The sequence below is a fragment of the Falco cherrug genome, chromosome 1 (genome assembly GCF_023634085.1).
Source record: "Falco cherrug isolate bFalChe1 chromosome 1, bFalChe1.pri, whole genome shotgun sequence".
Lineage (NCBI taxonomy): Eukaryota > Metazoa > Chordata > Aves > Falconiformes > Falconidae > Falco > Falco cherrug.
Genome location: NC_073697.1, coordinates 87,561,488 through 87,582,337, shown reverse-complemented (window position 1 = coordinate 87,582,337; position 20,850 = coordinate 87,561,488). Strand labels below are relative to the sequence as shown.

The following is a 20,850-nucleotide window of genomic DNA, read 5'->3' as shown; positions in this document are numbered from 1 at the left end:
GCACTCTGGTGTTTGTAGCATTGTTATTATGTTAGTAAAAACTTACAAAAATACCCATATGTGTATAGGCCCTGTCTTGCGCAAAAAAGTAAATTAAAGAAAGGCATAAGCCAATGTCTAACAGCCTACCAAAGAAACTTAGAGAAAAAAATTATCCCATAATAACGTTTTACAAGATTTAAACTTTCTGCTAACTTGGAAGTAACTTACGGATATGATCACGCAGTTTGGGGAGTTTAACTAACTGAAACTCTGGCTTTTCCTAATTTGCAGTTGTTGCCATTTACCATTTTTACTTATGTAATGAAGTATCTAGATAGCAGAAAGGGTTACTTTGTAGGCATGGCCTTTATCATACAAGTAAACAGTTGTGGGCAGGCAGAAGCAAGTTTGCTCCTCCCATGCTTCTAGCCTGAAAAATATGATTCAGCTCAAAGTTAGAAGTCCTTTAGAAGTGTTGTCAAAGGACACTGCTCAACCTGGTAAGTCTTGGCATTAATTCACATTAATTTACGTGAACGTGGCCAGTTCACAACTAGCTATAGTTAACTGCAAAGACATCTCCAAAGAACAGCTGTATGCTTACAGAACCAGGTCAGTGTATAGTATAAGTTTTACTGGTTTAAGTTCTTTTCTCCACAGCCCAGCAGTAAACGAAATTCTCAATTAATTTTAACTGCGGGTGGCATCAGGAATCGTGGAGACACAACCTGTCATGCTTTCACAACCAGCTTTTCACCAGACAGGAAATTACTGTCAGTGAAGCTGGAGTGCAGTATTGCTTATTTCATTCTCTGTTCTGCTTGATGTCTGGATTATAAAAAAAATATTTGTTGAGCTAAAGCTCTGCTATACATGTAAGGGATACTTTAAAGTTATTTTGTATTAACATTGGGTACTGTGCTATGTTGCAGGGTTTTAGTTATGTTTTGTTTAGAGTTACTAAAACTACTTCAATCTTCACCTACCTCTTTTCCCCACAATTCTTTATACAATTCATCCACTTAAAATTTTTTAATTCTTCTCTTGTCATGCTCTCAGGTAGAACCTAATTCTTCCAAGGACCTCCCCCGTCATGTGACAAAGCCTGTTTTCAGATCTTCCACTCCTGTTTCTGTCACATTTCATACAAACCCCTTCTTTAAACCTTTTAAAAGTTTCTAGGCTAGAGCTTTAAATACTTGCTTTCTAGGTCTGAGTTTTGTAGTGAGAATACAGCAGCGAACTACTCCCACATTGTGTTTAGTTTTTGGGTTCTCTAATTATTTTCTTTTATGGTGCAATTTAATCGCAGCTTGATTATATTGTTTCCACCTGGAAGGAAACAATATAGACAGTCAAGCCAAAAACAAGGTTTCTAAGCCTCTTCTTTTATCTTAGAGCTGTTTGTAGCAGAATATTTTTCCTACTAGAAGCTATAGAAATTCAAATGTACTATTTACAATGTATTGATCACAACTCCTAATGTAGTTGCCTTTAAGCAAGTTGCTGTACATACCTCCCCTCCCTCCAACAGCACTCTATATTTAACCCACACGCCTAGGTCTTGTTTCTACGAATTCTGCACCGGCTGTAGCATGCCACGCCTGAGCTGAAAAAAGAACTAAATCCCTTGGGCCAAATTCATTCCTGGAGTTGCTTGATTGAACAGAGTGCATTTACACTGAGCACAGATTTGGCTCATACCTGACTTTGTCAGCATTCACTGTGCTGTAACTAAGTAACAAGAACAATGTCATTAAGGGACAGATGAATAGCTTTCTCTACGGTTATTAGAACAGTGAGCACCTTTAAGGAGTGCAGAAATCTGTGAAAGGACAAGTTGGGGAAAAGGACACCGCTCCTTTTAGAGTCTGTGTAACACAACTGATAAGCTATTCCTGTGATGTGATCGAATGTGACTGAATACTGCAGGCTCTTGGACTCTTATTCTATAAAATCCACAGCAGAGCAGCACAGGAAAAGATCGGAGGGAACAGCTTCTGCTCTACTGAGAAAGGTACATATTTATATTTTCTTATTTCTCCGTCTTGACATGATTTGTTATCTTAGATAATGTCACTATTTTAAACAGTGGTGAAATGAAAGAAGCAGCGTTTTCCACATTCTGACTGGTACTCATTGTCAGGAAGCCAGTCGGTGGGCAGCAATAGCTTTCACAGAGGAAGAGTAGGACATATTTGTGTGTAATGCATTTGTACTGTATTGTAAACCTTGACAGTTGATATAAGTAAGAGGAGATAACCCTGACTAAATTGAAAATTTAATTTATGGCTATAACTATGCTGGAATTCGGTACTCATTTGTATTCAAGAAAAAGCTGAATGCAAGTCAAGCTTCAGTTCAGTCATATTTGATTGAATAGCTGCTTTCATAAATGTTGCTGCAGCTTCATTTTATGGGGGTTTTTATTCTCAAGAGGGAGTTCTGCTACAGCAAAATGTCTGTGAAGAGCAGACAAAAAGCTAGTACTTTTGCTTGCTTGCCCTGTTGCTGCTTATAGAGTATCTTTCTGACGCCCTTTAATGATATTCTTTACCTTCTGTCCTTTAAAAACAAACTCATATTTACCAATACTGTCAACTACATTTCACACAAATTATCTCCATAAACATCCTTTACTTCATCTCTGCACCTAAGCTTACTTTTTTCTGCTTACTCAGCTCTGCGTTTACTAAACTCCCCAGTTACCAAATTCTGATTTAAACAAAAACGCGAAAAGTTTAGGTCAAGCTGACCCACCCTCTCAAGTCGTTTTAATGCTCAAGTACTCACCATCTCAAGTCATCACAACTGATGACTGAGAGGATTTCTAATCAAGGGAGTCAGTCCCGGGAAACAATAGATAATGCTAAGAGAGGGTCTGCAGCAGAAAAAGCAGGCCGAGCTAGTTCTGGGGTTTGTGAAGGAGTGCTAAGTAAGGGATATGTGCAAGAACCTAGGTGGAGTCATGGGGCAAACTACGGGTTGAAGAGGAGTGAAGAGGAGATAAGGGACCACCAGATCGTCGGGACGACCTCCTGGAGGCATAACTGCCCTGGCATGAAAAGACATTAATGGAGGTCCCAGGAAGGCTCATACATATGCAAATATTTCCAAGAAATGTAATGAACATGTATAGCTATGTGACATAAAAAGGCACCCACGAAATAGATATGCACGTTAGGTGGAACGATTCCCTGTGCATCCGGTGCCGCAATAAATAATGTCTGCTTCTTAATACTACATTGGTATTAAGGAGTCTTATTCCTGGATTTCAGTAACATATGGACTCCTCTAATAAAGCCCTCAGAGGTTCAGAATCTCATGCATTTGCACAGCATTACAGTATTTAAATGCAAAAGAAAATTTTCCTCATTTACAGCTTTACTTTGCATTAGTGGAAAAGTTTAACCACATTAACACTGCACACAATTTACTTGTCACTCAAATTTAGCAGTATTTCTTAGTAGCCTGCAGCTGGTATCAGGTTTATCTCTGCCAGTCTCACACTGTTGTCTTTCAGCATTCCTTCAGGATCACTGGAATTAGAACTGACTGGGAATTTTCTGAAAAAACATAATTTTGGCAGCAGTCATTGAAACCAGATCTTAATTGTGAGGCCATCCATACCAGTTTTGCTAAAACTTTCTCAGGAGAGGTTTCTCAGAAAGCAATTTTTATCTAAAGTAAGAGACACTTTATGCCCACTCTGGCTACTTTTCTGGGGAGGGCATTCACTCAGAATTTGAGACCAAGGTCTCATGCCTTGTGCTGTCTTAGTTAGGCTGACTCTTCCCACACAGCACTTTAGTTACCTGCTGTGCTGTGGTGGATCCCAGCTTGCCTGCCTAACCTGTTAGACCTGTTAATTTCCATAGAAATAAGCTGTCATTTCAGGAGTAATTTCCTTCCTACTTTTTCGGATCCTTCAGTGAGTGTCCTCACTACTGTTTCAGTTGTGCACTCCCCCTGGCCTGAAAAGCAGCTTGTGGAGAGCAGAAAGCTGTGCTGGGAGAGAGACAGATTTACAGCAGATTAGCTTGTAGCCTTGGAAGCAAGGCAAGAGCCCACAGTGGGGATTTGGGACACTGAAGATTCAGCCCTTGATCTTTGTGATTTATAGAGAATGTGAAATAGGTCTTGTCACAGGTGATTATGCTGAGGACAACTAACCATTTTGATCTTTCCTCTTCCATTCCTTTCTCCCTACCTCCATTTGGACAAAAATAACTCAATAGGAGCTTATTTTACCACTGGGGAACCTGAAAATCTCAGCTGAGAAAACTTTTTACAGACCAGCTCCTAGTATGCTGATAGAGCAGAGCACTTTCTACTTTTAGCAGTTCACTGCCTCCCAGGTGGGATTTGTACAGTTCAGCTGAGCTACACCAACCACTGGCCCCAAACACTAGTACATATAGTACCAATGCATCTAGAATTCTGGAGTGGGAATAAGGACTATCAGAAATAAATGATTCCTAGGGGCATCTGAAAGGACCTTATTCCTGAAAAGCTGGTTTTGCTCAAGGCCTAGTAAAGTGCATTTCTTATCCTTGAAGAATTCTTGCACCTCAGACTCTGGCTTTAATCATGCGGTGTGTTCACTAGGCTAGCCTGGATCAGAACACCACAGATCCACACTGTCCTGCTTGTTGGATGGAGATGAGGCCTCTCTGTGTGGCCAGTTTATTCTAAACCTTGCTCTTCTTTATGGGGCACATAACCATTATATAAACCTTTTCCTTTGGGTGATAGTACTGAATACTTCGGCAATGGCTACTGTGAAGGGAGTTTGAAATGGGTAGCAATTATCCTAATTAAAATCTATCAGGGAAGAATGGATTTAAACACTCTTATGAAGCTTCAGGGGCTTCAGGAGTAGACAATAGACACTCTACTGTTCTTTTCCTTTCAGTCAGTGAGAAGAAACCAGTATTTGTTTCCTTTTAACCTGAGGAGAGGGAAAAAGATAAGACAAAGGTGAAGGGTGGAGAATCATCAGAACTTTGCATTTATAGAAGTCAGAATTTTTGTAGTCATGGTAGTGAAGCTAAATTGTAATTTGAAAAAACCTAGGAAGAGGGAAATTTAGATTTCATGCAAGATATACTTAGTGAAAAAATATATAAAGTTTGTTCAGCTTGTTTTCATGATGTCAGTGGAAAATCTAAATGTCAAACTCTCAAACCAAGTTTCCATTGAAATAAGAGTTATTCACATTGGGCAATATGCCGATTATTCTTCACAGTGTTGCACTCATTTGAAAATACATAAACAATAATGAAAGAATAGGAGTTAAACAATTTTTTTTGACCTTTAAAAGTACTGAAATATGAAGCTGTTGAACTGTGTTGCCTACAGCAACACGATACAATATGTTTGGCAGAAGTTATTTTAGACTTTCTCACCAAAATACTCTGCCTTTCTTGCTCTGGGAAAGGATCAAGAAAAGCAAAATGCTACAAAACGGAGATTGCCTCATTCAAGACAGCATAGCACAAAGTGTCAGGAACTCCACTCCCAGTCCTGGCACAGCACAGATCTCCTCTGGCTTAGTGCAGAGCAACAGACGTTAAAATACATGTAGAAACGAAATCTCCAGAAAATTGTTTGCATTATAACATCCATCTTTCTGCAGAGTTAACAGTAGTGTCACAGCAATGAGTTAGGCCCCCTTGTCCCCAGGCACTCTACTATTGTCGACCATTTCTATTATCCTCTATACCATCGGACCAATAGAAAGATTCTTTTGTGAAAAAAAGGTTGAATGGTAAAAATTTTTTGAGCATTCCCCATTCACCAGGTTATGTGAGCTAATAAAGTCTAAATTAGATTATAAACCCTTTAGCATCAGAATGCTAAAGTACTGTCTGGATGCTTGGAGGCTCGTAATAAACTCTTAAACAACCAACCAGTACTTGGCAGTTAGATTAAATGCATGAAAAATTATAGCAAGATTGGATGTAACACCATCTTTCCTTAGAGGCCTGAATTGTCAGCAGGCTGAAATCACTTAAGGAAAGTGTTTGAAGCACTGTTTGCCTCCACATTTTCCCTGTTCTTCATAAACTCAATAATAATGTCACACAGGTGTTTGCTGTCTTGGCATCCCAAATTTGATCTCTTCAGTTAATGGCAGGTGAAATCGCTTTGGCTTTCCTCAGGTGTTATCCATATAGCCATAACAGGAACTTTTCTGACAAAGATTAATTCAGCTTTACACCTCTTTGAAAGTTACAGAATTAGCAGTAACTTTAACTTACTCTTGCGGCAACAAAGATGTAGGTAAGACAGCTCACCCAAGATCAGATCAGAAAAATATTGCCAAAATGAGACTCAAACCTAAGTCCCCTGACTCAAGATCACAAAGTTTACTCTCATTCTAGTTCTGGAGAATACCACTGTAATGTACATGTCATCTTTGAAGAAGAGGGGGTTTTTTGTGATTATGTTTAAGTCTTCATTTTCAGTACAAAGCAAAGAAATTACCAGTCTATGCAAGCTAAAATTGTAATGAGGGGCTCTGTACTAAGACTAATAAGGATTCACCTTGATTAGAAAAATGTTCTATCCAACAGTTTTCAAACTCTCAAGTGTTTTAATACCTGTCATCTCTTATTTTTGCATCTGTAGGAAATGGGGTCTTGTTAATTACTCATAATGTAATGAAGTAAGTTTCAGAATAGTTAAATAATCAAATCTGATAATTTTTTAATCCACGAAGCGTGAAATTCACTAAGACATACGTCCTTATTAAAACTCAGAGCATTTAAAGTGCTTGCTTTCAACATGGTGATTATTTTTCTCAGTAAATATCAGTTTTTATCAGAGGGAGGTTGTTTTGTAATCTGAGGGAGAAATAGTAGCAATCAATAGTTCAGATCAAATCCCCATACACCTTCCTCTAACAGTGTTATGAAAACTTCATACAGTTTTCACGAAACACTGAGAAGAGTCTCTGAATTCATCCGGTTACTTGGAGTTACCTTAAAAATTGATGTTACCAATTGTACTAATCCTTATTTTTTCACTTCAGGGAATTCCAAGACCAATTATTTTTTCACATTACTTGGAAAAAAGTACCAGAAGGACTGATAAATACATTACTGAAAGATCCTTATTGGAACCCTTGGTGAAATGGCTGGAGTTACCTGTACAGGAATAAAGACTAGGATATACTGTTCTGTGCTCCATCACATGGGTGTTTTTATGTTTTTAGAAGAACTGCAGATCATATAGTAGTAAGGGCATAGTGACTCCTCTAACTTAACAACTATTGCTATAATAATAGATCCCCCAGTCTGAGCCAGTCCCTTGAGGTTTCTTTTATAGTCATTAGAATGACTTGGGTATTTTATCTTCAATGGCAGGTAAGTTGGGGCAGCAGGTTCCCACAATTTGTGTTTGCTTCTCTCTTTGGAAGTGTCTTTTTAGATTTATGTAAAATGAAACAGAGGTAATCCCATCCAAATGCTGATTGTTTGATTATGGGTTGCATCAGGGAAAAACTGCTGAACTGCATTATCAAGTTATGATTTGGTCTTATGAAACCTGCCAAAATGAGTAAGATTAGATGCATAAGAAAATAACCCAGAGCTTTAGAAAGACTTGTCAGTAGCTTGACAGGTTTGGGCATGAAATTTTAATATGTTTTCTTTTAAACTTTGTCTTCTCAAAAAAAGATTTAGGGATATGTGTTATTCATTCCTTTCCATAATGTCATCCCTCCAGTTTTCTATTTATTCCCTTGCTCAATTTTTACTTTTGCCTACTATTTTCCACTTCAAATTTTAGCTTTCAAAGAGAAAGCTTGCTTTACCATGGTGTTTCTAATGCACAGAAGAGGTTGCAGTGCTAACCTGTGTATTTGGAACCCAGTACAAGCATTAAATAATAAGAGCAACTGCTTTGTAGTAAGTGGTTATGGGAAACTTGACCATGTGCAAGTTCAGTTTTATTGCATATTTAATGAATCTCATGAATCCACATTAAAGCTAAAATTACAGTTGCGTTTTCTAAAGCTGTCATGACTGTCTCTTAGGTAGTAGTGTTTTTAAATTGCTTGAATTATGCACTTAATTTTCATATCAGATATTTTCCAGCTAAGAATATGAAAGCAATTACCTATTTTGGTACAGTTATTTTTTCCCTCTGGGTGCATTACCACCACCAGTGCATCTTGCTCATGGCAGACTGCTTTTACAGCCTCTGTGATCACTAAATTTCTTTTCACAGCTAAGACAATAGAAATTAAGAACAAACTTAGAAAAACTTAAAAAAAAAAAAAAAAAGAAAATGAACCCAAGATATGTCTGTTTTGCTCCTTTTAGAAGTTACTTTCTCTAGGAAGTGGTTTTTAAGATAATTGCCTCCTAAAGGAGCTCTACTAAGAACAATCCATACTGCCAGTTTATGAAGACACTAGGGTATTATACAATAATAATAATCATCATCATGATGATACCCCAATAGTTCAAAAACATTCCTCGATACAGCAAAACCAAATGAACTTGTCTAGGAGTGGAAAAAAGCAGCACATACTGTATAGGTTGCTGCTGCTTGTGAGCAACATCTAAGGACCATCTAAGGCAGGTGGGCTCTGCTGTTACACATGGTAGCATTCATGTGGGACTCAGAAGTGCAAAGATCTAACTAATTGAGGCACTGTAGGAAATGGATCCTTCTAAGCACTTGATCATAGAAACAGCCAAGCTGAATTGCTTCCTTGCTTAAGTTTTGGATCTAAGACCATCCCAAAATCACACGTTTGAGCTTAAAATTACAGCTTTTTTTGTCTTCTTGACAAGTATGTCAGAAAAAAAAGTGCAAACCACTGCTAACAGCCACTCACCAGTCTAGATCCAAAAAGACACACAAGGTCAGTATTTTACCTTCAGAGAGGATAAGGTTTCATAGCTGAAGATCCAAAATGTGTTTCCCAGATGGCCCAGCAAAACTATCAGTTGTTGTCCTTCCAGACACACTAAAGGGCTGTCAGTCTGCTCATGCTTTTGTATAAGGAACGGCTAGATGAGGCAGAAGGCTACAGGTGTGTGCTTCAGAATCATATCCCAATTTACACCTTTTTGTCAAGCTAGTTGCATCTTGCTATCAGGATGTTACATGCAGTACCTGTGGTGGGTTGCAGAAGCCTAAATACAATCTATGCCTTTTAAAAGGTAGGGCATGTACATCTCAAACCCTCTGCATAAAGTGCACTCTTTTAAAACAACAAAATCTTGAAAAGAATACTGCTTCCATGTTAGGATGAGGCTAAAGTATTTTTTTGTTTGAGATCAGCTGAAGTTACTAAAAATCAGCAGGTCTAATCCAAGTTGAGTGGTTTTCTCTGTTCTGGGTAACAGAGATGCATTAAGAAACTTGCATTTCACAGGCTGCTGATGAAGAAGCTGTCCTTCTTTAATACATGGGCTTTTGAGCATGTGGTGTCTTGTAATTTTGGTGTATGAAGCCTGTAGCAGTGTAAGAAAATAAGACAATGGAAATCTGGTTTGCTGACATACCCTTCCATGCTTGGGTAGCAATATGAAAATGGAAGGACAGTATTTTTCTGTCAAGCAGGTTCTTTTTGTTATGGTATAAAAAGAAGTCTTCAAAGTCTGTTCCCTGTCTGAAAAAGAGGTCTCAGCATTCCTGCAGGACAGGAACTGTGGGTGAGCTAACCTACAGATACTACCTCCCTCTGTTTAGAGAAACCTCACCAAATGGTTTCATATCTATACTAAGCAATGAAGGAGGAAAGCTGTTCCTCAAAAAATGTACCACCTAGTTCATCCTGCAGCTATCATCCTAGCTGTCTGGCAGATCTTTGAAGGGCAGCCTCAAACACACTGGCAGAATCTCATAGCACAAAGCAACAGGCTGTGGCAAGTTGTACTCAGAGGATGCTAAAGTATCCACTGTAACCAGAGGATTATGTCTGGTGGTTGTCTGAAATAATTCTGAATGCCAACAGTCTTCAGTTCTAGAGGGACCTGCATATGGTTGGACTGCCACCAAGTGAGTCGCTGATATGCAGGGCTCACAGAGGCAGGCAGGTTAGATACCTGCTGGTGCTGGTAAATGGTTTCTGGGCTCCATCCATTCATTGCAGTTCAGAATTTTTCTCTCTCAACTATATTAGTAATCCAAATCCATCAACAATGACCATACAATCAACTAAGCCATGAAAGCTAGGCGAAGACAAGCCAAGTGAAGCTAGAGAGGTATTTTTGTGTTAAAGTAATGATATTTTCATAGTCCAGTCCAAGTTCTCAATAGACAGATAATGTGGAACATCTTCATGTAGAAGAACTAGAAAGAGCAAGAGTCCCACCTGGAAGATGCAGGACAGTTGGGCCCGGTCAGTAGAGTTATCAGTGCATAGAAGGAAAAAAGAAAAATTTACATCCATGCCCTCATGATCCTGTTGAGGTAAAGAAGTAGGTTCTTATTAGCTAGGAAACAAAATTAAGAAAGTCCAAGAGGCAACATTTTAATGTGCTAATAATGCTGGTGAGCCCAAAAAGGAAATGTTTCAGGTCGACTTTGTAAGAAAAACCTTGAAGGTAAGTATTAACATTGGTGACTACTTAAAAGTAATATACTTTTACCTGCTCCAAATAGATTGTACTTGCTGTGCAACTAAGATAAGTGGATGGGTGAGCAAACAATCAGCTGTACTGTAGGTTGAGTGTATCTCCATGGGAACTCAGTCATCTTCTGAACTCAGAATGTGTTTTGCTTGATGATTCAAATTTTAAAGCAATGGGATAGATTTTCCCCATGTGTAATGTGTATGTGCCAAGTCCCACTACAAAACAGAGGTCTGACCACCCATAAAATTCAGGATTTTCCTGGGACAATTTTGGGCAAAACAAAAAAGGGAAGCAAGAAGAGTTAGGAAGAAATCTGGGGGAATATTGGGTTAATCATATAGGGTCTTTACCTCTGGTCTTGGGCAACTTCAGCAAAATTTTTGAGGATGATGTAGCTCCTGTTGGAGCAGTGGTTTTGCTGAACTCCAGGTAGGTGAACATTAATACAAGTGCAAGTGGAAGCTGTTCACCATTTTTAGGAAGCTGGAAGAGAAAGAGACTTTTTAGAAAGAATCAGAGACTAGGAACAGTTGTGTCATGTTCTTTAAAAACAACAGATTAAAAAACAGTGCAACTCAATCCAGCCTGCTGAGGTTAAGAAATTGGTTCCGAATCCTTTAGACCTGTATTCAAATGGCTAATTAGATTTAAAGAACAAATTAACTTGGCATTCATTCATCCTAATACTAACTGGAACACATTCCAACCTGTGCTTTCCTCCCAGTGTGCAACTGTCAGCCCCTCCCTTGTGGGAAGCAGAGGTGGAAAAGTGGAGTGTTATAAGCTACATCATCATAAATTAGGTGTGTTTTGGGTTGTTCAGCAGGAGCTTCACATGCAGAGAGAATCCTCAGGCAAACCACAACCCTTTCTTTGATTTAGCCTTTAGGAGAGTGCCAATTGCTTAATTTTAAGAATGCTTCCTTTATCAGGTCTTTTGTGCTGTGACTCCTGCATGGAAGTAAATGCACAAACCTTCCTGTATACTGGGTTGTCTGAAATCCATCAGAGTAAATGGCTTTGATGGGATTTATTGCTTGAGCTGCACAGGGTGACATGCATCTCATCTGCTGAGCTTTATGTTCAGATGCTCTAAACTCACAAAACAGAAACACATGCCACCCATGCTGCACACACATAGGCACGTGCGGCTATGACACTGAATGTCAGGGGGAGAATAGGCACAATCCCATCAGATAATTTGAGCTGGCCCATCAGAAAAGCACAATGTGCCCTTTTGTTAAATCTCGTCAATGTCATGAGCCTGAGCTCTTCTCTGATTCAGGGATTCAGCTTTATGTTTTTATAAACAGCGAGAAAACATCCGCACTTTATAAAAGGAAACACATCTTTTATTCACAAAAGTATCAGATTGATGGCTCATGTCAAAGGTTTTATGTAAACCATCCCACCTGGGTACTTCCACTGCAGGCCCTGAAAGGAAGGAGGCAGGTCAAGTCCTACTGAAACATTGTGCTCAGCTTCTCTGCAGAGCATGCAAGAAGGACAGGTGCTAGCAAAGAAGTCCGTATGCAAGGTAGTAACTCAAGACATGCAGACTGATTTGAAGCAGAATGTTACCTAACGGTGCCCAGTTTCTGCTGAAACTGTGCTCAGAATTGAAGGGTGAGATGTTCCTATTTTCTTAGCAAGGTCAGCTTAGAAGTTTCCCAGTGTTCAAAAATTAGGAGAGTGGGATCACGTGCAGACCCTAGTTTAAATCCTTTGAAAAATAGAACAGATTTGATGCCGAGATGCTCCTTGTGCAGTGGCATACTTGGAGCCAGGACTGAGTAGCTGTGTGGGGGAAGGGACCAGAGCGTTAAATAAAGCTACTTGTTGACTGCCTGTAAAATTGGCTTCTAAAGGGAGTGCCACAGAGTACCATCCATTACCAAGTGATAGAGAGTAATTTTCAGCTACTCTGGACAATATCATAATTAAACTTTGTGTGTTCCTGTTCTGTATTGTTGGTTGTGTGTTTTTCAGCTCAATATTTACAAAACGGATAGCTCTCTCCCGTGCCACCTTAACCCTGGGCTGTTTTTCTCTTTCCTTCCAGATGCTGGAGAGCTTTTCAGTCCTTTTGTTCGTCTTCATTCTGCTTTTCATTTTGCTGCTCTTTCTGGTGCTCATCAGGAAGAACGGCACTGCTGCCCTTATCTGGAATGAAATAATCCGGGAGAAAATAACCAATTTCATCATGAATCAGAGCAAAGAACAGAGGATTTTAAATTTTGTGCTGCAGAATGCAGTCCGAGGAGATCCCTGTAGTGTGCTGGACACTATAGATAAGTACTGCTCCCAGAAAGAATGGGCCATGAATGTGGGTGATGAGAAAGGTAATTGCAGCAGGGATCAGCACTTGAAAGATCCTTCAAGACTAGCACAGTACAGGACATCTTATTGTATTCACACAGTGACTTCCATATGCTGGAAAAAAACCATAAACCAAATTCCACAACAGCCGTGTAGTCAGCAGAATGGTTCTGTAAACAGTAATGCATGCTTGTGCAGATGTCTTTGAGGAGGGGTGTCCAGTGAGTAATTCAGGAAGTCGTAGGACCAAGCCTGGGTTTGTATGTTGTTTATGTTGCAAGTGTGTAAGCAGAGGATGACAATTCATGGGGAAAACCTAGGGCTATGTTATACCTCCGTTCCTATACAGGGTGGCCTTAAGGCATAATTCACTATGTTAAGCACTTTCAGATCCTTAACTGAAAGATAGTAAATTGGGAAAAAAAAGTATTTTAAACTATATGAATTTTGTGTATGCAAGCATAAGTTATATATATACTGTTGAAGGGAGAAATCCTAACCATGTAATATGCAAAAGCAGCTATTAGACAATTGTTGCTACTTATGAAGTAAATTATCTTGTTCTTGCCTCCTAAAGGAAAATAGGTGGACAAAACATTTTTTTCCTAGCTGCAGGAAAGGGACAATCTTTTCAAAAAGCTGTAATGGCAAAATGTTAACATGTTCCCTTATGAATTAGACACAAAAGTACCTCTTGATGGAAGTTGCAGGGGAAATCTTCTTCATCTGGGATTAACAAAGCTAATGAAATACAACTGTAAGCACTGTAACTGAAATGCTTATCTGTCATGGATGCATTTTGCGAAACTAGTTCCTTTGCATATGAGCCTGGGGTGCTTAGGGCAATGGAATAGTAGGTGGTGGCTGATTAAGAATTCTTAAAATTGTAAACTTTGATCCTTTGGGATTATATTCTTAAAAATTTAACTCCAGATTTGTTCTGACAAGATGACCTTTCCTCAGATAAAAGCCATCAAAGTTAACACATCTTTAGTTCCTAAGATTTCAAGAGTGACCACATGATCTCAAGATGCAAGCATCATCACTGCATTATTCAAAACAAATGACACCCAGGAAAATAAAACCTAATGAAATGTATATATACATTGAAAAATTCCATGGCTCAGTGTAAAATCTCTTCAGATCCTTTTTCCGATTAGTTATCTAGTTTCTAGGCATACAAGTAAGAAAAGACAGTTTTCTCACAAATAAATCATTTTCTTCAGAAGGACTGAATATTGTACACTGTCACTTCTTTTTGGTAACAATTTCTTGTTAACAATTGACTAATGTTTTCCATCTCACAAATCGGTCTAGTGAATCCAGATATTTTGCAACTTTATAACTAGACTTTTCTAGTATTTAAACCAAGTATTTAGGATAAGAAATTTTGTATCAGACTACTACATGTAACATTTGCAACAAATATGAGCACTCAAAATTCAGGATTTACATATTTCACAAATACAGTCAGTTTCTGCAATACGCTCTTGGAAAAAAACACTGCATCTTTCCCTTGTAACATTATAAATATTTTAGTCAATTCAGGCACTTCCTTACTCAGAAATGTTTGTATTGTGAAACTAAGATTTTTTTAGTTGAAAGTTTGCATTTTGCAATTTAGAATGTCCATGATCAACTTGATCATGGATAAGCCAATTTGCAAAGGATACACTATATAATTTGACATCAACATTCGACTTAATTTTTCAATGTCCTAAGCAACTGAGTACATTGACTTTCTAAGTTTCTTGTCACTAACTTGGTCTTCTGTGTATGAACCAGACTGATTTTGTCAAAATCTAACCTATTTCCATTTTGTTCAGGTTTAATTCTAGACAAGACACTGGAAGAGGTCAATCCATCAGTTGCACTGGAGCTAGGAACATACTGTGGCTACTCAGCAGTTAGGATTGCTCGGCTACTGAAGCCAGGAGCTTGTCTTCTCACTGTGGAATTCAACCCAGAATTTGCTGCTATAGCTAAACAGATGATTGAGTTTGCTGGAGTACAAGACAAGGTAAATACCATTTGCCTGTGGTTTGCGGAAAGAAACAACATATGCGGAGTGGAACTTTTTCCATAGAAACAACAATAATAGGTTTAAATTTTGTTTTTTACTTGTCAAGCAAGTCTGACACCTTAAGTGTTTGGGAACATGCAGCGTTAAACCATCAGGTTTGATAGCAGGGAAAAGCTACTAGTGTCCATGCAGAGGACCAAGGTCATCTGCACTTTTGTATATACAGCACAAGTGAGCTAGATTTGTTAGCATCAGTCAGGGGTCCAAGTACAATGCAGACCCAGCTGAGAGTCACAGTAGAGTTTGAGGCTTGTCAAGATGTGCGTGTATATGACAAAACAATCAGGGCTGTTCTCCAAAGTTCTTTGCTATGTGAGTCAGGATGAAGATTCAGAGGGGCAAGACCAGAAACGATCATATGCATCCATATCTCCTTAACATTTTGAAAGCATTTAGAGTTCATCTTCCAGTTTGGCATCTTCACTATTCACTGGTTAGTACAGTAGACAAGTCGTTTGCTGAGAGCTTTCAAAACCCATAGTGACTGTAAGAATAATACAGACCTGGAGGGAGCCTCCAGTCAGTTATTTCACTTACAGTGACAGGACATCAGCACACACAGTCCTTTTCATAAAATTAGTAACCACTATTGCAAACTGGTTAGATTTGCTGCTATTATTGAACTGCAAGACTGCCCCACGGATTCTTCGCCTGATAATCAGAAGCCTTTCCATGACTTCCATCTGACATTTATTCATAGACATTTTGTAATTTTTAAGGACCCACAGTCCTTACTAATTAAACTAGCACCATGTCTAATTACAGTTCCTGACCTCTCACAGCAGTACAGCTGAGGACTTCACTATGTTACCTCCCAAAAGCTAGACTAGAATATTGGTTTTCTCTATATAAACTAAAATGTTCAAATCAGCAATGGGACTGAGCAACAGAAAACTGACTCATAGTCTAATTTGTTACAAAAGCTCATAAGAAGCAGTTGCATAATGTGCCAACGGACTTCAGATGAGATGTACTTACTCAGATCTAGCTGGTCACAATACATATACCTAAATTTTGTGCAATCTGAGGGTGTCTTGACTCTGTACAGTTGGTTGAGATGCTGGTATTTTCAGTCTATGATCCGTCTCAGCCCAAGGCAGACAGCAGGTCAGGGGATTCATGCCTGACAAGTGCCTGTCTATTCGACTAGACAACTCACTTCGACATAGATGATAAAACTAGAGGAAATAAATCCCACCATGAGATCTTCTAATTCGCTCCTTAACTTCTTGAAGAGAACCTAAAGTACTAGTGACATCTAAAATTGTATTTTTCCCATCTGATTTGATCTCCTGATCAGCTATGAGTCATAACCTAGACAGATTCCCTTACCACTTTTTTCCTCCACTCATAGTATATGGCACTTGCTTACAAATCAATGTGCAGTGGCTCCTTTCAGTTTAACAATACCTGGGCAAATAAACCTGCAAGGAAGACTCAACAGCCTCTGTCCTGCCTCTTTCTTTACTGGCTATATCAATGTTACATACTGTAGCCTCCAGCTTTATTGTAAACTAACCTGTCCTCTGTATTATTTGCATCCCTTGGACTAGAAGATTCAACTGAGATGTAACTAAAAAAAAAGTAATTAAAAGTACTGTTTTCAACAGGAGATTTCCATGTCTCGAGTAATGAATGGCATTATCCAACAGAAACAACAAGTCAGTTTTTCTGCTATTATTTTTTCACAATTCATCAAATGGATTTGCATTTCAGGTAAAACTCCTAGAAGGTCCTTCAGAGGAAATTATCCCCCAGCTGAAGAAAAAATACGAAGTAGATACTCTGGATTTTGTCTTCCTGGACCACTGGAAAGACAGATACACACCAGATACCATCCTGCTCCAGGTCAGTTTGCACAGTTCCAGTCTTAAAGGTAAAGTAGCAAATGCCTGGATGTCTATGAGGCCTATATTCTTTATGAAGGACCTTATCCTCTGTAAAATGAAGAATGGCAGCCAAAATAACAACCCTACAAGAAAAGAGGGTTTGGGGGATGGGATTCCAAGCTTTTGTTAGGGATAGGTGCCAGCACTACATAGCTCATCCTGAACAAATGGGTCTGCAGCAGAAATCCTAGCTGGAGGAGTGCATGGTCTGTGTCTTATACTCCTTTGAAGGAGTGTCTGCATGGTCATTAACTGGGACACTTGACCCGAAACCACCCTGATCCTGGGAGCAGGTGAGACTTAGGACCTATATATCCCAGCTCCACCTCTCTAATCTCCTCAGACCCCTCTTCCTGCCTGCATCTGTGGTGCCAGCAGAGCCTTTTGATGACATAGTATTTTGGTAGCACAGCTGGGTATTGTCTTTCTGTGAGTTTTTACTAATCAACTGACTGCAAAGCAGCCTTTGGAGGAGTGCAGACTGCCCCAGCCAGGCACTTGCTAGGGGAGTGCTAACTTGATACCCAGCCCCAAACGTGGAAAAATTATGCTCATTTCTTCCCAACCTGCTTTAACCATTACTTTTAGCATTACAAAACAGTTTTGGCTGTAACAACGGTAGGCAATGGTAGGTAAATTAACTACTAGATGGCTTCTGAATAGGAAGGTATTTTCAGATGTTAAATAACAGCCTGACAACATCTCTATCTATCAATACAGCACAGACAGATACTCTTCTAGTTTTGGAACTGCAGACTGATAAAATTTTCTATAGCTGCTTGGTTGTATGGAAGTGTCATTTTTCAATTATTTTCTTCACAAATAAGTCCACTTTTTTTTGAGGCTGCCTCTTACACTGAGAACCTGCCAACTACTTCCTGACCCCTGCTTGAGGACTACATTATGTTCTCATCCAGGCTGTTTTTTTAATTTCAGCCCTGTCCTCAAGATAGCAGTTTGAAAAGAAAATTTGTTTGGGGTTATGAACAGCCGGTGTTGAACTTACGCAGCAGTAGCTGAAGAAAATGTCCGCTCGCTACAGTTATTTTGTACCCAGAGAATGTTTTCTTTTAAACTGGTTGTGTAAGGATGACTGAGCTCTTTTCATTGGGAAGAGCTAGTGCATCCTTATCGCAGCTTAACTTTCCCAGTACAGCCAAAACAAACAGGTAGTTTAGTTCCATCGTAGTGATCAGTCTGATGCAACTGTGATACAAAGTTGCTTTGCCTAAAAAAACCTTTGTGAAATTAAGGACAGGAAGATGAAGAAAAGATCCCCACATTTTCTCAGATGTTACAAACAATCTAACATGCAATTCTGGCATGTATTGCAATATAAATACTGAATATGAAATATGAATAAAAAATACTCAGATTACATATATATTGAAAGTGGCTCAGACAGCATTCCTTTTCGTGCACTTCTAGAAAAGCCTGACACAAAGAGCATCTGAAATCCCGATGATACAGGATAATCCAGGAAAATACAGCATGTTGTCACTTGTTGGCTTCTATAAGCTGCGCCATAGAAACAGACTGGAGGATATTTGCCATGTCTCTAAAATTCCTTCTACAGTGCTGACTGGTGTTCAGTCACCAGAGGCAAAAGTAGTAAGCTGAACAGCCTCCACAGCACACTCAACAGGACTTCTCTAATATACTGCAAGCAACAAACCCCACCCCTTGTTTTGGCTGCAACTGCCTTCTGTAACCACAGGATAACAACCAGTCTGATTCACTTCAGACTTTCTGTTTTAAAACAGCTGGTAAACTCAGATAAGCCACTTCTACTAGACAAAAATACCAGTAAAAATTAGGTTGGTAGGTTTACTGAGCATGAACATTGCACTTGAAGTGAATATGGCAAGTTAATTATGCCTCGTGGAAATTAGTCAGAGTGATTTTCATCATGCACAAACCCTGCTTCACAGTCAGCTTCTGAACAAAGTGGCAGAAAGTTGTACAGGATGAAAGGAAAACAAGCACAGAAAATCTCTTTTATTCATTTAGTGGTTTTGGAGTTTGACCGAGACTAGCCAAAGCAAACTGGTACATTCAGTCTCTCAGACGACCTTGAGCTACTACAACATTTTAATCCCATATTAAAAGTTTTCAAACATTAGGCATAAGAGCTAAAAGAAAACCATAAGGTTATGTAGACATAGTTGGAAAAAATCTGAGAAGCAAACTGCACACCTCCACTGCACTTGATTTGCTATTTCAGAACCTGAATGACCCAACAGAGTATCAGCGTCTCTCGTGTTCTAGTGACTGGGTTAACAGAAAAAGCCAGCGTATTAAACATGACCACAAAGGATCAGAGAGTTACTCAGCTTCTCTTACATCTTTTCTTCCCTCCAAAACAATGGGGTTTTGGATGCAGGTGCTTGAGTACAACATGGTTAACATGAAAACATGTTACATTCAAGCCAATGTCTGCTTAACAGCCACCATGAAGCAATTTCTCTTCTTTCTAGGAATGCAACTTGCTGAAGAAGGGCTCGGTTCTTCTGGCTGACAATATCATCGTCCCAGGAGCTCCAGAATTCATTAATTATATCCGCAACAACCCCCATTTCCAATGCACTAATTACCCATCTCATTTGGAATATATGAAAGTGGTGGATGCTATGGAAAAGGCTGTGTTTTTGGGATAAAGAGAGCCATTAATACTCAACCATTGTTTCAAGTTATGTAAATGCAACTGCAGAGGCTAACTCGTCCATGCTTTAAATTTTGGGGTTTTTTTTGTATTTTGGAGCCTGTAATTAAAGCAAGCGCTAGTGGAGATCATTTTAGACCAGGTGGAAAACAAGGTCAGGAGTAAGAAGGGTAACTGCCCAATGGTCTGTTCCATTGTTTCACATAATTCAGCAAACCCAAGGTGATGCACACTGCCTTGCCTTGACACTTATCATCGAAAATGCAGTCTGTTCTTTTGAGCTCAAACCACCACAGTTTGGGCTTAAGCTGAGGTGGAAAAAATCGCTGCAACTTCTGAAGACCTGTGTCCCCAGGCTAAACAGATTAATTGATATCAAGAGTGGAAAAAAGCATGCACATTGCAAGAAAAGACCATTTCAGGAACCCTGATTTTGCTAAATTACTAGCATGCCACTTAATGCAGTGAAGGCTTCTACTGTGGTATCAGATCTATTTTTGCATGGTTACTGCAAAAGTTAATCTCTGTGCGAGAGAAAAGAGCATGCACTGAAAGAAGAAAGACCCATGCAGTGATGAGAAAATAAAACAGTATTTTGCAGAAGACAAAAAAAAAAAAATTAATCTACCTATGCAGAGGTAGGGAAAACTGAAGTAGTAAATAGATTAAAATAAACACAGTAACAGACAGATAACAAAAGGAGCAACCTCTTTCCAAAAGAACACCAAAACTATAGTATCAGAGACCTTGAGAAAATGCTGTTTATACCCTGATATTTACTTATCATCTCATTATATTGTATATACATAGTAGGTGCTTTTTAGGGGCAGGGCAACCTGTTTACGCTGAAGTGCTGTGTATGTTTCAGACACTGTAGAAGAATCAAGACAAAAGAGAATGGCTTTTACGAGGTGGGTCCTGCACACCCTGGTTAACCTCAGTGCTGTTAACACTATATGAATAGTGAGGGTTATCACTGAGAAGATACAAATCCAAATCTGAAGTCTCTAACTCACCTGAAAAATGCAAAAATCCACTGGCATTTCCTGCTGTGATTATATAATGAGGCAATGGTTGCATTTATAAATAAAACCTAAAAAACCAATAGAGCAGGCATATGAATCCCTTTGTTTCCCATGAATTCTGCACTGCGCTTGGGATTTCCAGCCTTGGAACTGCCACAGAAATATCCAACAGTTGAAAATCAGAGTGAAAATCAGGGATAACCATTCTCATCTTTCACGTTCTGTATGGACTCTTTCAGACTTCTTACTGGCTTCCTCCTTCTATAGCCCACCTTACAGAAGTGGTATTTAC

General features: G+C 39.1%; 1 protein-coding gene across 5 annotated transcripts; it reads left to right on the top strand.

The window, feature by feature from the left end:
• Positions 1-367: 367 nt before the first annotated feature.
• On the top strand, positions 368-20,640 carry COMT (catechol-O-methyltransferase). 5 transcript variants are annotated; one of them, XM_005445215.4, is made up of 6 exons: positions 374-482; positions 1,915-1,999; positions 12,643-12,922; positions 14,726-14,919; positions 16,699-16,830; positions 19,349-20,640. In XM_005445215.4, the coding sequence occupies exons 3-6, from the start codon at positions 12,643-12,645 to the stop codon at positions 19,526-19,528; spliced, it is 786 nt and encodes a 261-aa protein (XP_005445272.1). In that variant the 5' UTR covers positions 374-482; positions 1,915-1,999; the 3' UTR covers positions 19,529-20,640. The 5 variants fall into 5 exon arrangements, with proteins under 5 accessions (XP_014140483.1, XP_005445272.1, XP_014140479.1 ...); XM_014285004.3 differs by having other exon boundaries at positions 378-482; positions 1,947-1,999; XM_027814083.2 differs by having other exon boundaries at positions 472-594; positions 1,947-1,999.
• Positions 20,641-20,850: the final 210 nt, after the last annotated feature.